This window comes from Sceloporus undulatus, chromosome 2, assembly GCF_019175285.1.
Source record: "Sceloporus undulatus isolate JIND9_A2432 ecotype Alabama chromosome 2, SceUnd_v1.1, whole genome shotgun sequence".
Classification (NCBI taxonomy): Eukaryota; Metazoa; Chordata; class Lepidosauria; order Squamata; family Phrynosomatidae; genus Sceloporus; species Sceloporus undulatus.
The window spans coordinates 234794559-234819474 of NC_056523.1; the positions used below are offsets into that span (position 1 = coordinate 234794559).

The 24916-nt window shown below is 42.1% G+C and overlaps 1 protein-coding gene across 8 annotated transcripts in view; it reads left to right on the top strand.

The window, feature by feature from the left end:
* The first annotated feature begins 13029 nt into the window (after window positions 1-13029).
* FREM1 (FRAS1 related extracellular matrix 1) overlaps window positions 13030-24916 on the top strand; it is a 99488-nt gene continuing 87601 nt past the window's right edge. For 6 of the 8 annotated variants that reach the window (XR_006102463.1, XM_042454585.1, XM_042454586.1 and 3 more), the window contains exons 1-2: window positions 13030-13294; window positions 22988-23332. Coding sequence is in view for 7 of the 8 variants with exons in the window: in XM_042454585.1 (XP_042310519.1) it covers window positions 23039-23332 (294 nt within the window). In the remaining variant the exon portion in view is untranslated. The remainder of the gene's footprint in view (window positions 13295-22987; window positions 23333-24916) is intronic. The other 2 variants (XM_042454582.1, XM_042454583.1) reach the window with 1 other exon arrangement.

Consider the following 24916-nt stretch of genomic DNA (forward strand, 5'->3'; position numbering starts at 1 on the left):
TAGAGAGGCCCCTTCCCCACCACCACTCCCTTTGTGTTGTGTCTTTTTAGATTGTAAGCCTGAGGGCAGGGAACCGTCCAATTAAAAAGATTGTATGTACAGCGCTGTGTAAATTTACAGTGCTTTATAAATAAAGGTTAATAATAATAATAATAATAATAATAATAATAATAATAATAATAATAACCTCCAGCACAACTCTGTGGTCAACATCTGTCAAACGTTGACCCTAGAATTGCACTGGAGGACCTACAAAATGTCTCGAGAAATGTTGCCTCTAAGAATCTCTAGGTCTTCCAGCATGGCTTCTGGTGGACCTTGACCATAGCGTTGCACTGAAGGAACTAGATTCCTATAGAGAACATATTGATAAAATCTGTGAATAAATCAAATTCTCAAAAATCAAAGCCGCAAATGTGAAGGGCCAACTGTACTCACAAAGATTACAGATGCAGAAAGCAAGATAGGAAAGATATGAAAGTCTCTTGTGGTTGTAATAAGGATTAGCAGCATAATCCAGTTTAGGATGGGGCACAAACCCCTTCTCCTGCCCCCAGAACCCTTTTCTGCCAACTGATCTCAGAAAGCTGGCAGAATTGATGTGCTGGCAGAGAAGCCAAAAAAGGGGGCAGAGAAGGAGTGAGGTGAGGAAAGAGTTGAATTATGCTAGATCCAAGCCTCCTTTAGCTCAGGGATCCAGTCACAGAGGTGGCACAAACTTGTTTGTGAGTGAGTACACATGCACCTTCAAGTCAGCTTTGAAAGCTTTGAAATTATGAATTTTGTGCATTTTGCTTGGCCCCTTAAGGTACCACTGTTTGGTGATTTTTGGATGAAGTTAGGCCAGCAGGTTGGTAACTAAAAACATACAAGTCACAAGTTGAGTCAATGCATCATTTATTGCTGAGTCGAGTCCAAGTTGAGTACAGTGGTACCTCGGGATACGAAATACCCAGGTTACGAAATTTTCGGGATACGAAAAAATCCCATTGGAAATCATTGTTCCGGGTTACGAATGTTTTTTTGGGTTACGAAGAAAATTTTTGGTGCTTTTTTCGGCTTTTTCGCACGAAACGCGGCTTTTCCCCATTAGCGCCTATGGCAATTCGGCTTACGAAGGCTTTTCGGGTTACGAAAGCGGCCGCGGAACGAATTACTTTCGTAACCCGAGGCACCACTGTACCTGGAGTGACTTAAGACCAGTCAATTGACTCAGGTCTACATCACTTCCTATTATATGGTTTTCTTTGCAAGATTTGTCCAACAGGAATTTGTCTTTGTCTTTTTCTAAGGTTAAGAGAGTATGGCTTACCCAAGGTCACCCAGTGCAATTCCATGGCCGAACAGCAATTCAAACCCTGGTCTCGAGAGTCTTACTCTACACTATGGAGATTCTCCTGGTAATATATACTACTTTTGAATGTGGAGGTTCTATTATGATTAAAACCTCCAGTAGATTGTTTCCTCGTTAATTTCCTGGTTTCCAGGGTCTGAACAATTCACAGTGCAGCATTTGATGGGGGCTTTTAATCTCACTTGCTGTCATTGAATTAAAAGCGTTTGCTCCCTCCTTTTCATAAGCTTAAAGAGTAATTAGTGGGGAAAAGAACAACCAAGAAAACAGTGAAACTCAGTGTGCCATAAAAAAGGGTTGTGAGCCAAGATTGTATCCATCGCCACACGCAAGAAATCTTTGATACTGTCTGTGTAATTCTCTTCCATGTAATTACATACCTGACTTGAGTCCATGATTTAAAAGGATCAAACTACAGCTTTTGGCTAGGCTCTTAATGGGGTTTTTGTTGCAGTCTCGATCAGGCTGAGTTAATAAAGTTACTGGCTTGAACACTGAATACTTCAGTAAATTCCATTGGTGCATATTGGGAGGGGGGCTCTTAATTTGTTTTGGCAAAACTGGAACAGGGTGATCCCATGCAACCGGTTACTCAGAAGTAAATGATGCAAATTTCAGTGGAAATTAACATGGTAATAAATATGTTTAGGATTACATTCCTAGGAAGAAACTTTAATTTGGAAGCACACATAATACATATGAACTGCTGCTTGTTCTTAATTAATCTTCTTTCATTGTGCAAAATATATCTGGCAGGCTTTCATAACTCAAAATGCCTTGTTGTTCACCATCTTCTAAATGTGCTCAAAACTATAGCTGCTATTGTACAAAACAGGTGATTTAAGGACTCCTTAAGAAATTCGCATAAAATGCAATTATTTTTTCGTTACATATTTTATCCCAAAACTTCTTCAAATTAACATAGCCTTGGGAGCTTAAGCAACTGAACAATCCATCTGACTACCCCATAATAAGTCAGAGGAGACATGTAAAATGGCTGCATATATTTGGACAACATCTAACATATTCACAACAGACTGATGGATCTAATCCAAATGTGATCAGGCTTTCTTCTCCTACCTTTCTGACCTCCCAAAACTGGAGAGAATACCACACAACCCTTTTCTCCTGTGCTAGACATGGGATATAAACTTTAATAGGCTGATTTTATCGCACACCTCCGTGCCCAGGAAGAAGGCATCCCGTACTTGATCTGGGCATCTCCTGCACCTTACATTGTATGGGAAAATCCTGTTCTTTTCGAGTTTCCCGGTTTCTCTCTTTTCATCCCACTTTCCCACCTTGCCCACAGCTTGTTTCAATTGCTGCAAACTGAGTTCAAGGTACAAAAGTTGCTTGCACTTGATTAATTCATCAAGGGGGAAGGGAGAGAAGGAGGGCAAGATCTTGCCCTTTCCTGAAGGATGGGAACACATGTGTCAAAGCATCAGAATATGGACAAAGTTATGAATGAGCAAGAATCCACAAGCTAAGAGATGCTGCAGCAGTTTGCTTCTGCCTCAGCCTACAGGGAAGGAGAAGACTCCACCTTTCCTCTCCCCTCTATTGAATTAATTTAGTGCAAACTACTTTTGCACTTTGAACTAAGGGCCGAAATAGACAGGCCAAAATAAAGCTGCTTCGGATCACTTTGGAGGTATGTTGTTTAAATGATACAGGCATCTTAGGAGACCAGAAGCTATGCCCAAGTTGCGCTTTAGTCTTTAGGAGTGGAGTGTGGCTTTAACATGGCTTCCGGCCTCTTAGGACACATGCATCATTTAAACAGCATACTTCCAAGTCCAAAGTAATCCAAAACAGCTTTGCCGCGGTGCCAAGCAGCCTCCCCCTCCTCCCGGCCTGGGAGGAAGCCTAGGCCGGCTCCCAGGCCGGGAAGGGCGCGGGGAAGCAGGTGCCGGGCTTCCTCCCCCTCCTCCCGGCCTGAGAGGGAGGCTAGGCCGGCTCCCAGGCCGGGAAAGAGGCGGAGGCTGTTCCTCATCGCGGCGATCGCCGCGGTGGGAAGCGGCCTCCTCCTCCTCCCGGCCTGAGGAGAAGCCTCGGCCGGCTTCCAGGCCGGGAAGGAAGCGGGGGCCGCCCCTCATCGCAGCGATGGCCGCAGTGGGAAGCGGCCTTCTCCTCCTCCCTGGCCTCGCGGAGGCCTTGGAGGCCCCCGCGGCTGGAGCTACGACTGCGGAGGCGCCTCAAAGGCCTCGCTGGGGCCCGGGAGGGAGCGTCTCCGCGGCTGGAGCTCCAACCGCGGAGAGCCTTCCCAGGCCTCAGCAAGGCCTTGGAGCCGCCGCGGGGGCCGAGGTGGCCGCGGTGGGTGGGGCCATCCCGGTTTGGGCGCCAAACCGGACCGGGACCGGGACGGCACCGCCCAAACCAGGATTGTCCCGCCCCCCGGCGGGATATGGCAACCCTAAGTCCAACTCTCAAACCACTAAAATTAAAGAAACCAATAAATACAGGTATATAGTTGTTCCCTTGTGCCTGATGGGATAGAAGATAGTCCCTACCCTGTCCTATCATCGGCGCATCTTTTAAATGGATAGTAAATTGACTGAACCTTGGGAATGCCTAGTTTTAAGGCACACTAAAAATACTTAGAGGAAATCCCAAGGGAAGTGCTCTTGACCAGTACTTTTTCATTTCAGTAGGGGCTTGTGTTGGTTAATTTCTCAGTGAACTGAGTTCCATGGATTAGAATTGTTCTGTCTTTGGTTTGACTACCTTTAATGGACACTATGGGGATGTGGCTAAGAGGGAGAGGACAAAAAAGGGAAATTGCTCTCACCAAATAAGAATTCCGTCTTTGCAAATAAGATTTTCCTTCTGCCTCCAAATTTCTAGCATTGCAGAGAATGAGAAATTGAAAATCGTTTGTGTCTAGAACTGTGACTTAGCTGTGTTCGCATTCCCTTGGCGACTTTACTTGCCTCGTTTCTTTGGCCACCTAAATTATAAATGCTCAACTGAAATGTTAAATTATTACAATGCTAGAAATTGGGGGACTGGAATGGAAATTTAATGGGTGGCAGAATTCTTATTTGAGAAGGAATGCTTTCATCCCTTTCCCTTGTACCTTCACATTCTGCCTCATCTTACTTTATAGGCGGAATGCTGAAAAATAACTTTAACCATGCTGGGGACACTGGACCATGATTGCTACACATCATGTGTTTGTGTGTGTGTGTGTGTGTGTCATCTCTGGTATGGGGCAGTAGGATGCGTGCAGTCCAGAAGAACATGAGCTTTAAAATTTAATCTTGATTCAATCCTCTTTTTTTAAATTAACAAATAGTATTTAAAGATTTTTTAAAGTACTTCCTGGTTTTCTTGGGGTGGGCTTTCCACCTTTAAGTCCAAGAGACTCCTTCAATTTTCTCTAATTAAACTGTCATCTCAATAAAATCTTGGCGAGGCACCAGGATATGAGAATCCCTGGAAATTAATCTTTTTAGAGGATTAGGGCAGATCTAAGCTGCATTGTTAGATTTAAAACTTCAGCATACCTCCCAAGCAGCAAGAAACTTATCTGGTTTATTGAGAGAGCAGTGTTAAGCATTGTTAAGATTATTGCAAAGTTATAGGATTTCAGGAATTTTTCCAGAAATTGTAAAGAGATGGAAAGCCTTTTTTCTTTTCTTCTCTTTTTTCTCTTTCTTTCTTTCTTTTTTTGTAGTATGGATGACTAAAGGAACAGTTAGTATTATTGATATTGCCACTGTCACTGCTACCTCTGCCTCTGCCTTCCTCCAACTAAAATTTATCATTCTCTTGGCTTCAACATTTTAGTTGAGGTCATCAAATATAGCATCAGCCTCCCAAGGCTGCCAATTTTTGCCTGACAAAACAGTTTATCAAACGGGAGGAATTTCTCTTAAATTCGAATGAAAAGAAAGTGGGGCCAGAACGCATTCACTTAAAGTCGCTAGTTTAGCACAATTACGTGAATACGCATTGCGTTCAAACTGGCTCCCCATTGCCTGAAAATAGCATGTCATTGCCCGAATTTGCATGTGGCAGTCGTGAAACCACATGATTGCGTTCCGATTGCCATTGGATTATACTTCCAATTTCCCTTGTTTGATAAACTCCAAAGATTCTGTCCCTTTAACAGCCCTTCAGGCAGAAAAGTATCAGATACACATATACACAGAATGCTAAACCTTGTGTTTAGAAGTGAACAGTGATGTAAGAAAACCCTGGTCCGGGATTCTCTTTTGTCCAGGGACATTTGCATTAATTGTCCAACCATTCTCTACTTCCCTTCCCATTCTTTCCGCCTGGGAAATCCAATTTAGTCACAATTCTGCCCAAGGACAGATTTATATATATACTGTATTCCTGTTTAGGCACACTCAGTTTGGTTTCCCTTAAGGTCAGACCATCCCCATTTGTCTGTATCTCACTTGACTCCTCAGGTTGCTAGCCATGCCATGAACCTTAGGCAGCTTGCTGATCCACATTCACATCATGGTGTTCCTTAATTTGAGTTCCACTTCTAGATCGGTACAGTATTACCTTCTGCAACCTCTCAGTTTTGCTGCCTTCTACCACACACACACACACACACACACACACACAGAGAGAGAGAGAGAGAGAGAGAGAGAGAACTTTATTGCACACCTTTTTCCCACCGTTATGGGAACTGGAAGGGGACTCTCGGGGCCGTGCGCAACCTGCAAAAATGGATTTTATCGCACAGTGAATCGTCCTCAAAATAGCCCCGTTCTGTCCCCTGTCACCAAGCCGTCCCTGTTCAGTGCTGAGGGGCGCCATTTTCCTCGGTTGGAAGACATCCGACCAGAACATTTAACGCCCCTCAGCACTGAATGGGGAGGATGGCTTGACCTAGTGGAAACAAACAACATCTGCTGAAATTCTCTCTTTGTCACAAGCATCAAAGGTACAGGAACTCTCTCTAGTTTTCACTCTGGAAACCCTGTGTATTGATTTACAAATCCTACTGTCTTGAACCAGCATGCTTGCTGGCCATGCAAGCTGGAGATGATTCAGAGTTGTTGTGTAGTAGGTCTGCAAAACCCCTGGTTGGGATACAAGGAGGTGATCTGTTTGTATTTTCCTAGCTGAGCCCCCTGATCCCAATCTGGAATCAGGTTTCTCTTCACAAATGCGAATAATCTTTTGGACAATTGTGGTGGTCCTTGCCAGAGAAGGGAATGAAACCTTATTAAATCCCCCTTCCCCCCTCTTTTCTCTTTTCTCAGTTGCTGCAGAAACACCAGTGGGATCTCCATGGACCAGCCACTCTCTTCTCAGCTTCTCCTTCCTTATACATTTGCTGCAGAAGTATGGTAACATTTAACACTGATACTAGATTTTTAGAATATCACAAAGTTTATTAACAAAACTCCCCCTGCCCTTTCTGGAGAATATCCTTGATCCATAGGCAGACCTACTATTAAATTGTGTCCTGCAAGGCAATAATAAGTTTCCACTTCTTTCTCCCAATTGGCAAGGCCTGCAGGCAATGGAACTTTATAGCCACATTGTTTGGGTTTATATGGTGTTTAGAAGTCCTGTTAATTATCCACAAGCTGTTAAAATGCCCAACCCTTGAAAGACAAAGCTGGCCATGAATGGCCTGGGGACCACCTTTCTCTTCCTAAAAGGGATGTCTAAAAGTTTCCTCCTCTTCTGCTTTTTGAATCTTTTTTATTGTAAAGGGAGGCTCAACATTTTCACAACTCTGTAGTCTCCTTTGATCTTTCCTGGGACATTGGGCACAAAGACATAAAGGGAGTTTGACTAGTCTGTGATGAATATAAATTGGTTTTCTTGTATTGTGACTTTTTTTTTAAAGACATGAACTTTTTGGTGTGAGTGGGACAAATGCTGTCCAGAGGTTCCACCCTACATTGAGGACATGATTCAGAACATTCCATAAAGGAAAGGAACATGATACAACACTATCAGTATGAACATGTATGGCAAAACTACCTCCTATTTGTCCCAGTTTGGCAGGGACAGTCCAGATCAATCCTGTGTCATCCCAGTCTTTCAGCTGTTTTTACAAATCTCACTCTTTCTTCTCAGTGTACTTCAGTTGTTGCAAAACTAAGTATAAAGTGCAAAGGTAGTTTGCATTCATTTAACTAGGCAGAGAGAAAGGAAAGAAGGGTGCAGAATCTTTCCCTTCCCAGCAGGCTCAGGCAAAAGCAAATTGCTGCAGCCTTTCCTAGCTTGCCTGTTAGAATCACAGAATCATAGAGCAGGAAAGGCAACTGTTACATGGATTTGTAACTGGTTGACTGGCTGAACCCAAAGGGTGCTCAACAATGGCTCCTCTTCATCCTGGAGAGAAGTGACCAGTGGGGTCCCACAGGGGTCTGCCCTGGGCCCAGTGCTATTCAACATCTTTATCAATGACTTGGAGGACAAAATTGGGGGCATACTTATCAAATTTGCAGATGACACCAAATTAGGAGGAGTAGCTGTCCAGAGGACAGGAACAAAATTCAAAATGACTTGAATAGACTAGAAAGCTGGGCTAAAGCTAACAAAATGAAATTCAACATGGAGAAATGTAAGGTACTGCATTTAGGGTGGAAAAATGAAATGCACAGATATAGGATGGGCGACACCTGGCTGAATGAAACTACATGTGAAAGGGATCTAGGAGTCCAAGTAGACCACAAGTTGAACATGAGTCAACAGTGCGACGCGGCAGCTAACAAGGCCAATGCAATTTTAGGCTGCATCAATAAAAGTATAGTGTCTATATCAAGGGAAGTAATAGTGCCACTCTATTCTGCTCTGGTCAGGCCCCACCTGGAATATTGTGTCCAGTTCTAGGCACCACAATTTAAAAAGGATGTGGAGAAACTGGAGCATGTCCAAAGGAGAGTGACTAAAATGGTGAGGGTCTGGAAGCCATGCCCTATGAGGAATGACTAAGGGAGCTGGGGATGTTCAGCCTGGAGAAGAGAAGATTAAGAGGTGATATGATAGCCCTGTTTAAATATTTGAAGGGATGTCATATTGAGGAGGGAGCAAGCTTGTTTTCTGCTGCTCCAGAGACTAGGACCCGGAACAATGGATGCAAGCTACAGTAAAAGACATTCCATCTCAACATTAGGAAGAACTTCCTGACAGTAAGAGCTGTTTGACAGTGGAACAAACTTCCTTGGAGGCTAGTGAAGTCTCCTTCCTTGGAGGTCTTTAAGCAGAGGCTGGATGGCCATCTGTCGGGGATGCTTTGATTGTGATTTCCTGCATGGCAGGGGGTTGGACTGGATGGCCCTTGAGGTCTCTTCCAACTTTATGATTCTATAAGAGATCCCAAGGGCCACCGAGTCCTACCTCCTGCCATGCAAAAATAGAAAATCAAAGGACTTCCAACAGATGGCCAACCAATGCCATAAACTTGCCACCTACAAAAGACCTTGCTGTTATACTAAGCATCAGATAATGTAGAATCCAGCCATTTAAATTAAAAATATACTGTCAGTCATAAGCTTTCTGCAAGAGCATGCGACTTCCATGTACCCCTGTTTTGGACATAGATCCCCTAGTATTAAACCACAAGCCTTACAAATGAGCACTCACCTTTAACAAAGGTTCTTCCTGGTTTTCACCAGTCCTGAACCCCCAGAATATCTCTACACATCTCTGCTAATACAAAATATCTTACCTGAATCCTGATACCAGGGGCATCATTAGGGGTGTGTGGGCTGTACTCTGACGTGGGTGATATCACTACTCCCCAAATGTCTGCAGAAATGGGTATGGTATTTATGTTCAACCCCTTAAAATGCTGGAGCTCAGTGGAAGATATAGTGTGAGTGGGGCAAGGCTCAATGGAATAAATTCTTCTTTTAAAATTCTTTTAAATCTTTTAAATCACATCACATCGTACCACATTTTCACTTTAGTGCGATTCTAAAGCTGGTCCACTCATCTGATCTCAGGCTCACTTAGACCCTGCATACATTCTTCAAAATGTGGCCTGGAAGTACTTTTCAATGGCCAAGCCACAAAAGTCAACAGATACGGTTGCTTCAAGTGCATTTGATGAACATGAAGGTATTCTTAACTTTAAAAATTCTTTTTTTTGTTTTGTTTTGTTTATCTGATTTTGGAAAAGTTGAACAAAAATGCTGACGCACAAAATGATAGTCAGTCACAAAACATAAAATATAAAAGCATATACAGCACACAAAATACTGTATATAGTTATAAAATATTAATATACTTGCAATGTGCCGGATGCAGGGAGAGAAAAAACTTGAAATCTATTGTTCCAAAATGTTACTTCGAATTTGTATTGAGGAGATAATTAATTATTTGGTGGCCATCAGATAATAGGCTTTTTACACTGCTGTCTGCTATCAAAAGCCTCTTTCCACTCCCTTCCCAGAGAATAAAAGCATGATTTTTTTTTATCTTCCTTATGCTTGCTGAAAACTCAGTTTAGGTCACAGTTACATGCCTTTTCTTTTCCCAGAAAACACAACAGTCATGGGCCATGAATTAAGAGGTCAATTGTTTTGTCACTGGGGCTGAAAATCACTTCCCTGAGGCAAGGTATTTGAAACAGAGCCTTTAAAATGTTTTCAAGTCTCTGTAACATTAGGACTTTGAAAGGAATGTTTCTGATACTTATCAAGGAAGAACTATCAGTGGTGTGTTGAATTATTGCCATCAGTAGATGTTCTTTTTCCTGTTATTTGTTAAGCACAGGGACAGGTGTACTATGATCTTTATCTGCTAACCTAAGAAAGATTCAGACTTTTCAACCAAACCATGTTATGGTAAGAGATGCAAGAAATCTATACCTCCTCTAACCTCTTGAAAGACAGAATATATTTGCATTGTTACAGCTCTGGCCTACTATTTCTCAAAATGATAGAATATTTTCATTTGAACTGATAAAACAAAAGACTTTGTAAATATATACAAAGACAGGGATACACACTTTTTATTTAAAAACCCACTATTGTTATTTCATTGTGGTTTCTCAGAGTAGTGGATGGTTGGTTTGGAAGGCAACATTAAGCAGTTGCCATATATTTGCACTCCATGGGTTAATAAATGGCTCATGAGAGTACACATGCCTGGGGTACAAGGACTATTCATCCTGAACATCCCATATCAGGCGGTAGATTTCAAAGATACAGTTGTGTTAATCTGGGAAATCAGTGCGCAAAAGGATCTTGTAGCACCTTTGAGACTGAGTGAAAAAAGTGATAACATGTGTTTTCATATACTTGAGTCAACTTCCTCAATCTCCTGTATTCCTAAATGAGTGGGAGATTTCTACACAGTTATTAAGATTTACCCAAAGCTGAGCCCACCAAAACTGGAGAATTTGCACCCTTATCTCTTGCCTGGAGATGACACACAAAAACTAGAGACCACACATACAAAGGGTTCTCACTACTCAGAGTCAAAAGGCATTGCCCAACATTTCTTCTCTTGAATTTTATTAAACTTATTTATGTTTTAAAACATTTATATCCCACCCCCACTTTATTGTGGGATTTTAAGTCACAGTACAGATATAACAATAACTAATTTAAAACAATTCCGGGCTAAAACAATTAACCGCTCTAGCAAATGGGGAAAACATTGAACATGTCACCCTGTCAAAACAGCTGTAACTCCAACAAAAATTAAAACCATGTATATGTACATTTAAAGTAAATTAAGCCCTAAAGGGTTTAGTAAGACTTTTTCTTTGGTAAGCAAAAAGGCAGAAGAAACAAAGGGAAACACAGGGAGTAAGGATTCAACTTGAAAATGACAACATCTGTTCCTCTCATAAACTTCTATAACAGGCAAATGAGGCAGAGTGAATGCTGAGCAAAATTCCAGGAAGAAAGAACAGAACACAAAAGTGTAATGTTTCACCAGAAGCCCTTTCACTTTATACTTGGAGTAGAATCATAGCATTATAACTGTGTTGTGTGAATGGAAGAGTGTCAGTGGGGTGTAGTGGTTTGAGCATTGGATTCTGACTTTGGCGATCAGGATTTGAATCTCTACTCAGCCATGGAAACCCACTGGGTGACCTTAGGCAAGTTACGCTCTCTCAGCTTCAGAGGAGGACAAAGGCAAACCCCCCTCTGACAAGAAAACCCTATGAAAGGGGCAACTTTGATGGTGATGTTGACGATTAATAATGAAATATGTCTGATGAATGAGCAAAATATATATGCCCATTAGGAATATGAAAGTTGAGCTTTAAAAAAATGTTTCCCGTATCATAAATCAATGAACTTTTGCTTAAAAACAAATAAAAAAGTGTTAATTCCCCTACGTTTTTTAAAAAAGGTCACCCCCCAAATCAAAAACTCGTGTTAGAGTATTATTAGTGCATGTGAGGTATATTATGTAGTGTAGTATATATTGTATAACTGCCATTACATATCTCCTGCTAAAAAACAAGCACAATTCTTGGGCACCAATGGGTTGTTTTTCTTAAAGAAACTGTTTCCTTTTCATTCTATCTGGGAAGTAATATAGTCTTTCTCCAGATATAAAGGCAGTCATCTGTAGTCAAATGGATAACTCTTTTAATAAAGCCCTGGGATAAGATGCCTGTCTTCAAAACATGTAGAGCAAATCCTTTATTTATTTCCAAAAGGATTATCAGTGGTCATCCTATGTATAAGCTTTGGTTATTATGTTTAGATTAGATTCCAGCACTAGCATAGAAAACTTTGATCTTAAATTATCTGACCACTGAATCTATCTGCTATGCAGAGATTTGATACCGATTGAGTTTAGAAAAGTTACTTTTTTGGGCTATGGCTTCTAGAATCCCCCAGTGACCATGCTGGCTAGGTGACTCTATCTGGTGCCACACTGCAGAAATAAGGGAAGTTGATACCACTTTAACTTCCATGGCTCAATGCTATGGAATTCTGGGATTTGTAGTCTGATGGGGGCACCAGAGCTCTCTGACAGGGAAGGGTGAATATTGCAGAAAACTACAGATCCCAGTCGTGGAAGTTAAAGTGGTGTCAAAATAATATATGTTTTGCAGTGTGGCAGCAGGCTGTAGTCCAAAAAAGGATCTGTTCCAAACTCTGCTGATTATAGGTTTGTAACTGGGCCATCATTTGAAACTGGCCCACATGACTGGGTCACCCAGTGGCACCCCACTGATTCCAGTCTGTAGTTCCTTACAGTATTTGTGGCTCAATCAGGGATTGCGGTATAATAGAGAACAACAGGTGACAGAAGTGGTAGAAATGTGGGGTGAGCTGGTCAAAGTCATTGCAATCTGTTTGGCAATCTGTACCTTAAAGGCCCTGGATCTTGTCTTAGCAACTAAGCAGGCCAGCCCTGGTTAGTTCTTGGATGGGAGACTGCCAATGAATACCAGTTGTTGTAGGCTATGTACCGGAGGAAGGACCTGGCAAACCATCTCTGAGGATTCTTTGCCTAAGAAAACCCTATGAGATTCATGGGGTCATTGTAAGTCAAGAAGCAACTTGAAGGCACGTGCGCGCACACATGCACAGAGAGGAGGAGAGGTAGTCCTGGTGCAATGAACGAAGAAGAAGAAGAAGAAATGGGTGGAGGGAGTGCTGGGTCTCTGCCAAAAAAAATTGTTCAGTGTAAACACTTGAAGGCATCTTTAGAATGTCCTTATCGTAGAGAGCACTGAAGCTTTTGTATTCTGGAAGTTTTCAAGCCAGCAGCTGTCTAGCAGACAGGATGGCAGAGACTTTTTAATGTGGATGTTTAGTACAAAGAAAAATACAAGCAAGCTGACCAGAAAGACTGGAATTTCAGCTCCCAGCCCACCTCCTTGGATTTCTTCCTCTCCTGCTCTCTCTCTCTCTCTCTCTCTCTCTCTCATTTTGCAAGTCCTTCAAACCAGAGATTATTGGGTCAGTAACTCTCATTATCCTCCTCCAGCTAGTGTCTTCTTTTGCCAGAGCTACAGAAGGAATGCCATCACCTGTAAGTACTCTTTCCTTTATCTTCTTTCATACCTAACTTGATGTATGTATAGTGCATGGTGCAGAATCCATGCTTGTGCAATAATGTCATGCCATGGTCTGTGAATGCTGTAAGGGTTCCTAGTTCCAGGAAAGCTAGAGGTTTTTCTAAAGCATGAGCTCTGAGAGGTTGTTTAGGAGAGGGATTTATCTTTTTTATTTGTTTAATATGCTGCTTTTATCCCAGATTGGGACCCAAGGAAATATGATCCTAAGAGGTGACTAGGACAAAGCACTAAGTTCTGACAGTATCAGGAACATTGCAATTCTCTGTAGGTTTACTTAGAAGCAAGCCACATTGAGTTCATTATGTTTTATTCCCAGGTACATGACTATAGGATTGCAACCTAAAAAAATCAGTTAATTTTTGTTACTTGCTTGCATCATTTCCCTTCGTCAGAGGAAGGCAATGGCAAACCTTTTCAGAACAAATCTTGCCAAGAAAGCCCTTTGAAAGGTTCGCTTTAGGGTCCCCATAAATCAGAAACCACTTGAAGGCACACAACACACACACACACAGAAATACACATGCAGAATCCCTATTTGTATCAGTTTTTTGACCTAGCTTCTTCTGTCTTTATCACAAACTCTGGTCCACTATAGAAGTCCCAGAATCCCAGAAGAAGCAACATAAGGACTTGTTCTTCTCATACTGGATACATGGGTGAAATAAAGACAAGTATTTTGGAGTATCTAACACTGAGCAGCATTGTATCTATTGTTTTTGTTAAATGAAGTTTCAAAGAGAGCCAAAAATGCTTAGTAATCTTTTTAGGGCATACTGTATTTCTGTTTACTAGCAACAATTATTTAAATTACTGAGTGGTTTATTATCCCCCAAGGAGGTAGCGGAGGTGGGGAGAATGAGTAAAAACTACAAAAAACAGTGTAAGGAGGGTTTTTTTTATTAGTCAAGAGCAACGATCTCTTATTTTAGCAGTCACAGCCACTCTTGGAAGCATTGGACAGAACTAACAGCAAATGGATCTGTATGCAAAGGGATCTTGTAGCACCTTTGAGACTAACTGAAAGAAGGTAGGCCCTGTACAGATGGGCATGTTTTGGCGATATTAGGGTTCGATAGGGCTGGGCATCCAGACACACCCAGCCCTAGTGACATCATAGGTGCATGCGCCCATCCAAATGGCAGGCGTACAGACTGCCTCTCGGCAGAAGCGGCTTCATATGGCTGCATCACAGCCCTTATGATGCTGCAAAAAAAGAGCTGCCTAGAGGAGTGGCGTTTTGCCGCCTGTGTGTACCGGGCTGTAGTTGGTGGCATTAGCTTTCACAGACTTGAGTCTACTTTCTCAGAGTGGATCTTTAGGGATATGTATGTAACCCAACATGTGATATGTCTGAGAGGTTAAATTCACTCAGCTTAATCAATATGTCCTTTATTATCAAAACAAGAATGAGCATCAGTCCAGCATACAGACTGTTTAGTACTTCACTTTGCAATTCCAAAGCCATTTAGTATGGAGTGACCCATATTGAGTTCATTGTTGTATATCTTCAAGACATTTCTAACTTATAGGGACTGTACAAAAGTGAAACGTGGCTCCTATTTGCGTCCTAGAAGGGGCGCCATAAGGGCCGTGGTACGGCCTTATGACGCTCCTTGTACGCAGCACCATTTGGATGCTGCGCATGATGGACGTCATCATGGCATGAGATGTCTGAGTGGGCGCATGACAAGATGGTGCCTGGGCGGCGGACTAGGGTTTTTAAGTGTGTAAATACTCAGCCCTTATCTAGCCCTAGTCCATGTACAGGCTGGCATAAAGTGCCGGTCTGTACACCCCCATAGTAACCCTAAGGTGACCCTATCATGAGGTTTTCTTGACAAGATTTCTTCAGGGGTTGCCTTTACTCTCCTCTGAGTCTTGAGAGAGTTTGACTTGCCTAAGATTTCCATAGCCAAGGGGGAATTCAAACCCAGGTCTCCAGAGTCATAGTCCAGCACTCAAACCACTACACCATGCTGGGCCTCTCAGTAGGATTTACTTCTGAGTAAACCAGCTAAGGATTGCACTTCATTTCACCCAACCTAGGTAGAGTATTGCTATATCATAGTTCAGAAAAATTTTTGCCCATTTGGAAAGATCATTCATTGCTGTCAATTTACTTACTGTTGTTTTCTTACTTCATTTCCTCATTTTGGAAAAATGGGACCCTCCACAAAATTATAATATTTCCTAGATATATTGTACTGAGTAACAGAGCTTAGATTTTAGCAGAGCAACCTATGATTTACAGGGGCCATCTGGGGGTGAGACACAGAAACCTCTGCTTAATACATTATTTCTCTCTAACATATTAACTGGCTCCCAGATAAGTCATGCTCATTTAAATTCTCCAACATTTAGAAAGAGCAAACATTTAAATTAGCTTGTTAGGCAAAACTGGTTTTTCATTTGTATTTTTGTGGCTGCGATCCAAGATCCTCTCAGGGGTTCCCACAAAGATATCTGCCTTGAATCCCATTTTGGGAGAAAGGCGGGATATAAATCCAATGAATAAATAAATGCTACACCAGGTCTACACAGCTCCCATACAGAATAGAAACTTTGCATAACAAATGGCAATAACTGGGTGCCACTGTGAAATCCAAATGTACAGTGCGCCCGCATCATACTATATGCGGTTTTCAGCATATGCTGAATGCCGCTCGGGGTGCAAGGGGCGACGCGTCCACCACCACATGCACAAGCCCCATTACTTTCAATGGAGCTCGAGCATATGCACTTTTTTTAACGCGGGGGGGGGGGGGTCCAGAACGGATCCCCCTCGCCCTTTGTTCAATTCCCAATGCACAGTGTTGCTTTATGTGAACCCCTGCTTCTGACACTGTCAACAGAAAACTTACTTATTTACACATGCATATGTCATTGACAGGTTGCCAGCCATAACCCTGGTGGCACAGTGGTTAAATGCCTGTACTGCAGCCATTAACTCAAAACCACAAGGTTGCGAGTTCAAGACCAGCAAAAGGGCCCAAGCTTGACTCAGGCTTGCATCCTTCCGAGGTCACTAAAATGAGTACCCAGACTGTTGGGGGCAAATTAGCTTACTTGCTAATTAGCTTGCTTGCTGTTCACCGCTATGATCTTTGGAATAGCGGTATATAAATAAAACAAATTATTATTATTATTATAACAGAATTAACATTATGATTGTTTTCCAATTTCTGTGAGCATCTTGCTCTTTTCTTAAATAAATAATGAAATAGTTTATTAAATAACGAAAACAAAAGTATTTGCAAAGTTCTTTAAAAGACTGTGGCTTATCACTTTCTCTGGAGTTTGGTTCTGTAGATATTATATCAGAAACATCTTTGTATAGTCCTTTGTTTCTTCAGTAAAGCATAAGACTGACTAAATAAGAATGCAAGAGGCATTTAGTGAATAACATTGCCCCTGTCACAGTTTTGGGTTAGGATTCAATAAGAATTAATGTATTGAGTTCTGGGTTGGTTGAGAACTTGTATAGCTCAATAGTATTTACTAGAAGTATTTTCTTCTTTCTACAGGCCATCTTTATGGATTACTTGGACAGTCTCCAAAATCCTCCAAAGAAAATGAAAAAATAGAAACAGTATTTCTATTTTTTCATTTTCTTTGGAGGATTTTGGGGACTGTTGCAATGAGCACATGTGCAAACCAATCAATTCAGGACCCAGGCATCCCAAATACTTTGTCTTAAAAGCAGTGGTGCTCCTACCCCTGATGTCAACCGATGCAGAGGCAGGCTGCCAGTGGGAGGGTGGTGGCAGCCAAATGGGCATGCTTCGCTCTCTCCTCTGCCATGGCGGTGAAAGTCTCCTTATAAGAAGGCCTCTGCTGCAGCAGGAAAGGCAGGACAGGATGCTCAGTCCTCTCCTTCTCCACGGCAGCAAAGGTCACCTCATAAGGAGACTCCTGTGGCCATGGTGAAACCATGAGGGGTGCAGTGGGAGGAGGGCCCAACCAGATGTCACCCCTCTTCTGGGGTGTCACCTGGTGCAGGCAGCACTCCCCACACCCCCAATGACACCACTGCTTATAAGAGGCATGATTTGTATGTGACAGCAGTAAATTGTTACAGTACAATTGTGAGCACTGAAACTATTGATGACCTTGTCCCTGCTTATCAAAAAGTCCCGGAGCTTCAGCCTTTGTAGCCCTGGCTCAACTACAAAGCTAATTGGGAGGTATGCTCATAATCCCTAAATAATAATAATAATAATAATAATAATAATAATAATAATAATAATAATAATAATTTACTTATACCCTGCTCTTCAGCCAAAAGGCTATCAGAGCAGCTTAGAAATTGTTAATTAGACATTTCCCTGCCCTCAGGCTTACAATAGTTAATAAATGAGGTGAGTTGGGCCATCATTTCCTTAAGTGATCTACAAATGTCACATGTTGAATAATGAGTACATTTGGGAGAAACAAAGACCACAGTTGGCTTATATAAAAATATTTGCCTGATTGCAAACATGGCCATACACTGGAAATTTGTGGCTTTGCTTTACCACTGTCCTCTGTGTTTTTTTGCTCAATGTGCAGCATGACAACTCTCTTCTTTATCCACTCTCTTTCTTGTAGTCTTGATACTAGTAATGCAGTTAAGCTCCTCTAAGCAGAACTTGGTGGTAGAAATGCCTTCTCAAATGGCAACATGAGCAAAAGATCTTGTGGCCTATTGTTCGATGAAGTGAAATCTCTAAATAAGCAACATTCAAGAAGGTTTAAAAAAACCCACTTACTAATGAAACATCTTAGTGTAGGCTGCAACTGATGTTGCAACAATGCCTGCGGCAGCCTTTCAAAGCCTTCTGAAAGCTGGCTGTGAAGGTAAACTGTGCCTGTGTTTCCTCTGATCTTTAGATAAACCTTAACTGCCTGAGTACATGAGGCTGACATAGGCAAGATAAGGGGATCAGTGCTCTTTCACAAAAGTTGTGTATGTATAAAAAGCAAACACAGCCTTGACCTGTAAATGGATTGTAAATAATCCTTTTTTTCTTTTAGAAACATAACATTTATCATTTTTCAGAAGTTAATGAAAATGTCTAATAATAATAATAATAATAATAATAATAAGTTTATTTGTATTTTCCCACTTCTCCCAGTGGATCGAAGCAGGATTACAACCAGAAAAATCTCCATACAATGGCAATTATATCTAAAATACATATCATAAAAACATCAGACTATATAAAATTTTTATTATAACAACAACAAAGCATCGGTCGGATTATGATGTTATGAACTATAAAGGAGGTTATCTACAGTTCTTCACAGAAGGTCTGGTGGGAATGCCTGCCGGAAGTGATCCGTCTCTAGTGCCTTCTTAAAGGCATCTAAGGTCAAGATGAGGCGGATCTCTTCCAGCAGATTGTTCCATAACTTGGGGGCCATAGCTGTGCATGCTCTTTTGGAAGTAGCTGTTAATCTGACCTTTGGATAATCTAATAGGTTCTTCCCTGTTGTCCTGAGGGTGCGGGGCGGATTGTGTAGGGAGAGGAGTTCCCTCAAGTAACTCGGGCCCAAGCCATGTAGGGCTTTAAAGGTAATAACCAACACCTTGTATTGCACCTGGAAGCTAATCGGCAGCCAGTGTAAAGATTTTAAGACAGGTGTTATATGGTCTGACCTGTAAGTCCTAGTAATTAATCTGGCTGCTGCGTTTAAAATTAATTGAAGCTTCTGAACCTGGTTACAAAGGTAGCCCCATGTAGAGCACATTACAGAAATCTAAGCAAGAGATTACTAGTGCGTGTACCACCGTTTCAAGGTCCTTTCGGTCCAGATAGGGACGCAGTTGGCATATCAGCCTAAGCTTACCTTTTACTTGTTGTTGTTGTTGTTGTTGTGTGCCTTCAAGACGTTTTGAACTTATTGCAACCCTAAGGCAAACCAGTGTGGTGTAGTGGAGACCAGGGATAAATTCCCATTTTGGCCATGAAACCCAAGGGTGACCTTGAGCAAGTCATATGTTCTCAGGCTGAGGGGGAGGCAAACCTCCTCTGAACAAATCTTGCCAAGAAAACTCCATGATAGGTCCATAAGACAGAGGGCACACAACAAAACAAAAGTGAATCTATCATGGAGTGTTCTGGGTCTGGGAATGTGTGACTCGCCCAAAGTCACCCAATGGGTTTCCATGGCGAAGTGGAGAATTGAACCCTGATCTCTAGAGTCATAGTCCAATGGCCAAACCACTACACCACTCTGGCTCCTTTTACTTTTACTTTATTTTTAGTAACTTTTACATACTTTTAAAAAACTGAATGCAGCAGTAAGATGCACAGTGTATTCCTGTACCTGAACCATTTTACTTTACCTTCCTGCCTCGTAGAGAGGCCATACTCCTGTATGCATGGGGAGATCTGCTGCCAACAAAGGGAGGGAGGTAATGGTGCTCTGGTAGAGGAAGATACAGAAATGAGAGAGAGCTGCACCATCCTGGGGGAAGAGTTCCCAGTAGGATGTTGGTCACCTCTAAACTGAACCCCCTTCCAAATAATCTGGATAGCCATGGCTGCAGTCAACATGTGTTGAAAATGCTGCTGCTTGATGCTAGGTCAGTGAATGGTAAAAATGCCATTCAGGACTTTATCCTGGATGAAAATTTTGACCTGGCATGTATTACAGAGACCTGGTTTTATGTGGTTGTTGAGGTTAATCTTTCCCAGCTTTGCCCATTCTCTGTGCAGCAGCAAGCAATACCTGCACTGGGTCGGGGTGGAGTTGCAGTGGTCTTTTGGGATAATATCCCTTGGCCAGGTGCTGTATCCCTCAGTCATCAGGGTTTGTGTTTATTTGAAGATGAGTGGCCAAGACAGGTTAGGGATTCCCTTGGTTTACCGCCCACCCCGCTGCTCAACAGTCTCCATACCTGAGCTAGCCAGGTGGTCTCAGGGATAGTGTTGGAGTCCCCACGGCTGGGGGACTTCAACATTCATGCTGAGGCTATCCTTTCAGAAGTCTACATGGGTTTGTCCCAAGTGATATCTGTCTCATTCATGCTGTAGGGCACAGTCTAGACCTTGTTTTCTAATAATGATGATCTGGGAATGGAAGAGCTTTCTACTGTTGTTCTTTGTTAATTGTTGTTGTGCCCTGCCTCAATCCATGGGGAGAGGTGGGTAAGAAATAATAATAATTATAATGATAATGATAATCATTGTTATTTACTGTTCTATTGTCATGGACAATTCACCTCTTGGTCAGATTTAGTTTTACTGGATGTTGCAGCATGCTGATATGGATTTCCTATAATTGTGATGAGGACAACTAGTGATATGTTTTATTTCAGCAATTGAAATAAACTTTTTATTTCAACAACTCAATCACTTTATTCTCCAATTCAAAACCAGAATTCAAGGCAACAATTTCATTAACCTATGCAAATATAATTATACCACAGAGTGTGCTCAGTCTGTTGCTGCTGTTAGCTACAAGTATTGCTTAATGTTTCTAACTCAGTATTAAGTATCCTAGGAGAGCCAAAGGAGAGTGTGGAGGTATGGAACACACTGGGTGAAACCTCAGATAAGGATTGGTTGTTCACCATCCGTCCCAAGACACCTGCTGACCATTCCACCTTGCTAGCCAAGGCATCTTGGCCATCCATCGGCTGTGGCTACTGTTGGGGAGTGGAGTGTTGCTGCTGCCTGACAACCTCTTCTGGATCTAGCAGGGCTGCTGGACAGGCTGGGAAAGTGAGGTGCGGGTGACAACAGCAGTGACCATGAACTACTCCCCTTCCACAAGGAAAGGAATCTGTGGCCGCTCCTGCCACCATTGCATCCCTTTCTCACTTAGCAAGCAGCCCCACCAGACCCAGAAGGGGCTGCAGGGTGGCAGCAGCACCCCATCCAGAAGGTGCTGCTGCTTCTCAAAAGCCACTGGTGGGAAGGGTCTGGCCTCCAGGTCTGGTGGGGCTGTTGGCCAGTTAGGAGGCACCTCCCTTTCCAGCTTAGCCAGCAGCTCCCCCATACCTTAAGGGACTGTTGAGTGGCAGCAGCACCCCACCCGCATCATGGCAGAGGAGGCCTAGCTGGCAGAGGGGGCCAGCTGGGGTATGTGCCAGTCAGCCTGGGGATGACAGCTGAGTTACTGAACTGGGGCAACACCAGCTCTAGTAACACCACTGTAGTACCCCAACCTAACTTTTGTTATTTCCACATGTGGAACTAACTGGCCCAGATAGTTTTGCTGTTGAGTAGGGGATTGGACTTTGCCATCCTAATAATAATAAGATTTATTTATATGCCACTCAATCACTGGGAATCTGGGTGGCTTACAACAGAGGGGATAATAGACAGTTCCCTGCCCTCAGGCTTACAATCTAAAAAGACACAACACAAAAGGAGAAGGGAATGGTGGAGGGAAAGGGGATGAGGTCCAGTGGTTTTTCTTTCCCTCTGAGGCCTGGACCAAGGCAGATGGACTGGAGGGAGGGCTCTTTTCTTAATCGAGGCTGGGCCTGATGTCGTTGGGCCTGTCCTTTCACTCCCTCTAAGGCCAGAAGATGACAGTTGGAAGGAGGGAGGGGAGGGCTCTTCCAATGTAGGACATTACAAAGAATGAATTGCAACGTTGAAACACAAATGGATTAAAAGCAATTTAAAGCATAAGGAAAGTAGAAGCAATCAATTTCCAAAATCCAACCAAAATAAAATAAAATAACATATTGGCAGTGCTGTCACTAGGGTTGGCATCACCCAGTACAGTAACGCATGGTGTCACTCCCCCCATTGACCTGCTCCCATACCACACCATACAGAATTCTTAGGAATTTTTTTTTGTATTGATGTAACTCACAAATTGAAATTCCCATATTTCACTGACTTTAATGGTAATAGTTGTGACATAAAGAACTAGCAAAATTAAAATTATATCTTTAAATTACAAGATCATACACACAGCCTAAATGTGATTCAAGTGAAAAAAAATCAGTAAAATGTGATGTTTCTGAAAGAAAAAATTAATAGAATAAAAATGCTTTAAAATTTTAAGAATTTTAATTTTTAAAAATTAAATTTTAAGTAATAATAATAATAATAATAATAATAATAATAATAATGCCCTTGAACTTCCCTTTTCTCCTCCCACTGAGCTTCACCCCATTCATGCCATCTCTTCAGCATTTTAAAGAGGCACAGTCAAATGCCACAGCCTGTTTCTGCCAAAGGCAGATCGTACTGCAAAAGGAAATTTCTGGTCTTAAAGCTGTTATTGAAATGTTAGCAGGACTTGTAGAGCTTAGGATTTTGACAGTAGCCAAAGGCAGATGTTTGGGGAGCAGTGGGGTCACCCTCTCTTAGGGCGTCACCTGGTGTTATCCTCACTCCATGCATCCCCTTAATGATGCCACTGCATATTGCACTAATGATGGAAGAAAAAGGACATCCAGCTTCCTTTTAAAGCAAGTTCCATTGCCTGGGAACAATCCCATGCTAGCCTAGCTAAATAGGCTACCTGAAATAAAATACAGTTTGTGGGATGTCAAAGCAAATTGTTCACTTGTGAAAACTTTTCCTTCCTGCTCTGTCTCTGTTTTAACTCTCCTTGGTTTTTGGAGAAATGTATTGGTGGTTCCAAATGCTGGACTTGATCTTAAGCTGAGTCCTCTTTATCCACTTTTCATTATGCAGGACATGCTTAACAAAACATACAGGACACCATTGCCTGATGCCCTTGAATAGATGTTGAAGCTTCCCTTGCAAGGACAAAGAAGCCACCTCCCCTTCAACAAGGTTTTCTCCTCTGCTAAAATGATGGAGAACAGCAGGCTCCTTTTGCTCTTTGTACTTCATCTGAGAGGCATCTGCTCCTCCTTTGTCAATGTCAACCGTGGGATGAAAGTGATGAAGGGTCAGTCTGTCTTCCTGTCACAAGAGGACTTGCAGTTTTCCATCCCCAAGGAGAAGGATGCTTGCAAAGTAGAAGTTGTGATGAACGAGCCAATAATGCAGAGAGTTGGGAAGCTAACCCCACAGGTATGTGGATTTTAGAATTAAAATTTCATGGGATGGCCAGGATTCTCTCAAAAGACATTGATGTGAGAGGGAGACAAAGAAGGAGGAGTGCTATCTGAAAGGACAGTGTGGCAATTCTCAAGTACAGTGGAGCCTTGCCTTACATGGGGAATCCGTTTACTAGTGAGTCAATGGGTCTACTTGAGTTGGGAGGATCAATAGCATTTAAGCCAAGCTCTCCAGATGTTGTTCATCATCCAGGTCTCCAGATGGTTCCTAGTATCCTCACCTAAGCTGGCTAGAACTGCTGAGACTTGCAGCCCAACAATATATCGGAGGTTGCATGATTTCCACCCCTTAGGCCATTGTGAAGAAACCTTGACTGTTAGTTAAAACTGGATATAGGTCTGGGAAACCTATCCACTCAAACCAAAACAATTATTAAACTAAGAATAGAGTCTGATATACACATTGAAAACAGAATGGCCTTGTATCAGATTTTTCCCCTCCACTGTTGGTGAATGAAAGAGCACTTTACCCTCGAGTGCTTCTTTTAATCATTGGGGAATTTATTCTGTTTGGTTTGTTAAGAACTACCATGAAGTATACTGGCTTCTTGTTTATATACACTGTGGATAGCCAATGCCTCCAGGGCAACACATAGTTGTGTGGAGGCCTCTACTGTATGTAAGGGCTCCTTTTAATTACTGGCCTTGTGATAATGGCATGACTAAAAAAATATAAGCGCACAGCAGACCATGTTCAATTCCAAGAAAAACCAACAGATGATAAATATACAACAATCTTTATCTCTTTTGTTCTGCCATGTTGCAATAGACATGTTTCGCATATCACCTTTCCTCTTCCTTTTAGCCTAGTAAACTTCCCATCTGGGTTGACTTGTGGGAAACTATTAGAAGGAAGCACTATTTGACTGAAGTGGTTACAGTTAAAAGCAGACCTTATCATAATGATGTGGTTGTCTGGTTAGTGCTGAAAGCAACCACCTGGCACCTCTTCCTCCTTCTCCAGTCTGGTACAGAAAATAAAATGTGTGAGATGACATTGTACTCCTCAGAGTTTCCTTGCCTGCAGAACATGTTGTGCAAAGCCCACAATGTCTATTTTTGTCTTGAAATTGCTGTGAAGGGGAAAGTATGTTTCTGGTGATGTGGATACAATTTCCTGGACTTCATATAAAAGGCTAAATCTCATGCTGTCAGTTCCCAAGTGACAGGATTCAAAATGGCCTATGCATTATAACTGCTACATGTAAAAATGGTTCCATGTATTTTTGTAAGTGTATGTGTACATGTGTGCTTGAACAGTGGGCCATTGGTATCTGCTGGGATTTTATTCTAGGACTTCCCGTGGATACCAAAATTTGTGGATGTGCAAGTCCCATTAAAAGCAATGGCATATTGAAATGGTATCCCTTATATAAAATGGCAAAATCAAAATTTGCTATTTGGAATTTATACTTGTTGAAAATATATACAAGCCAAGGATGCTTGGGTTCTCCCATATCCCTACTCAACAGCTTTCTCAGACACTACAATCAAACATAGAAGAGCACAGAATCATAGAGTTGGAAGAGACCACAAG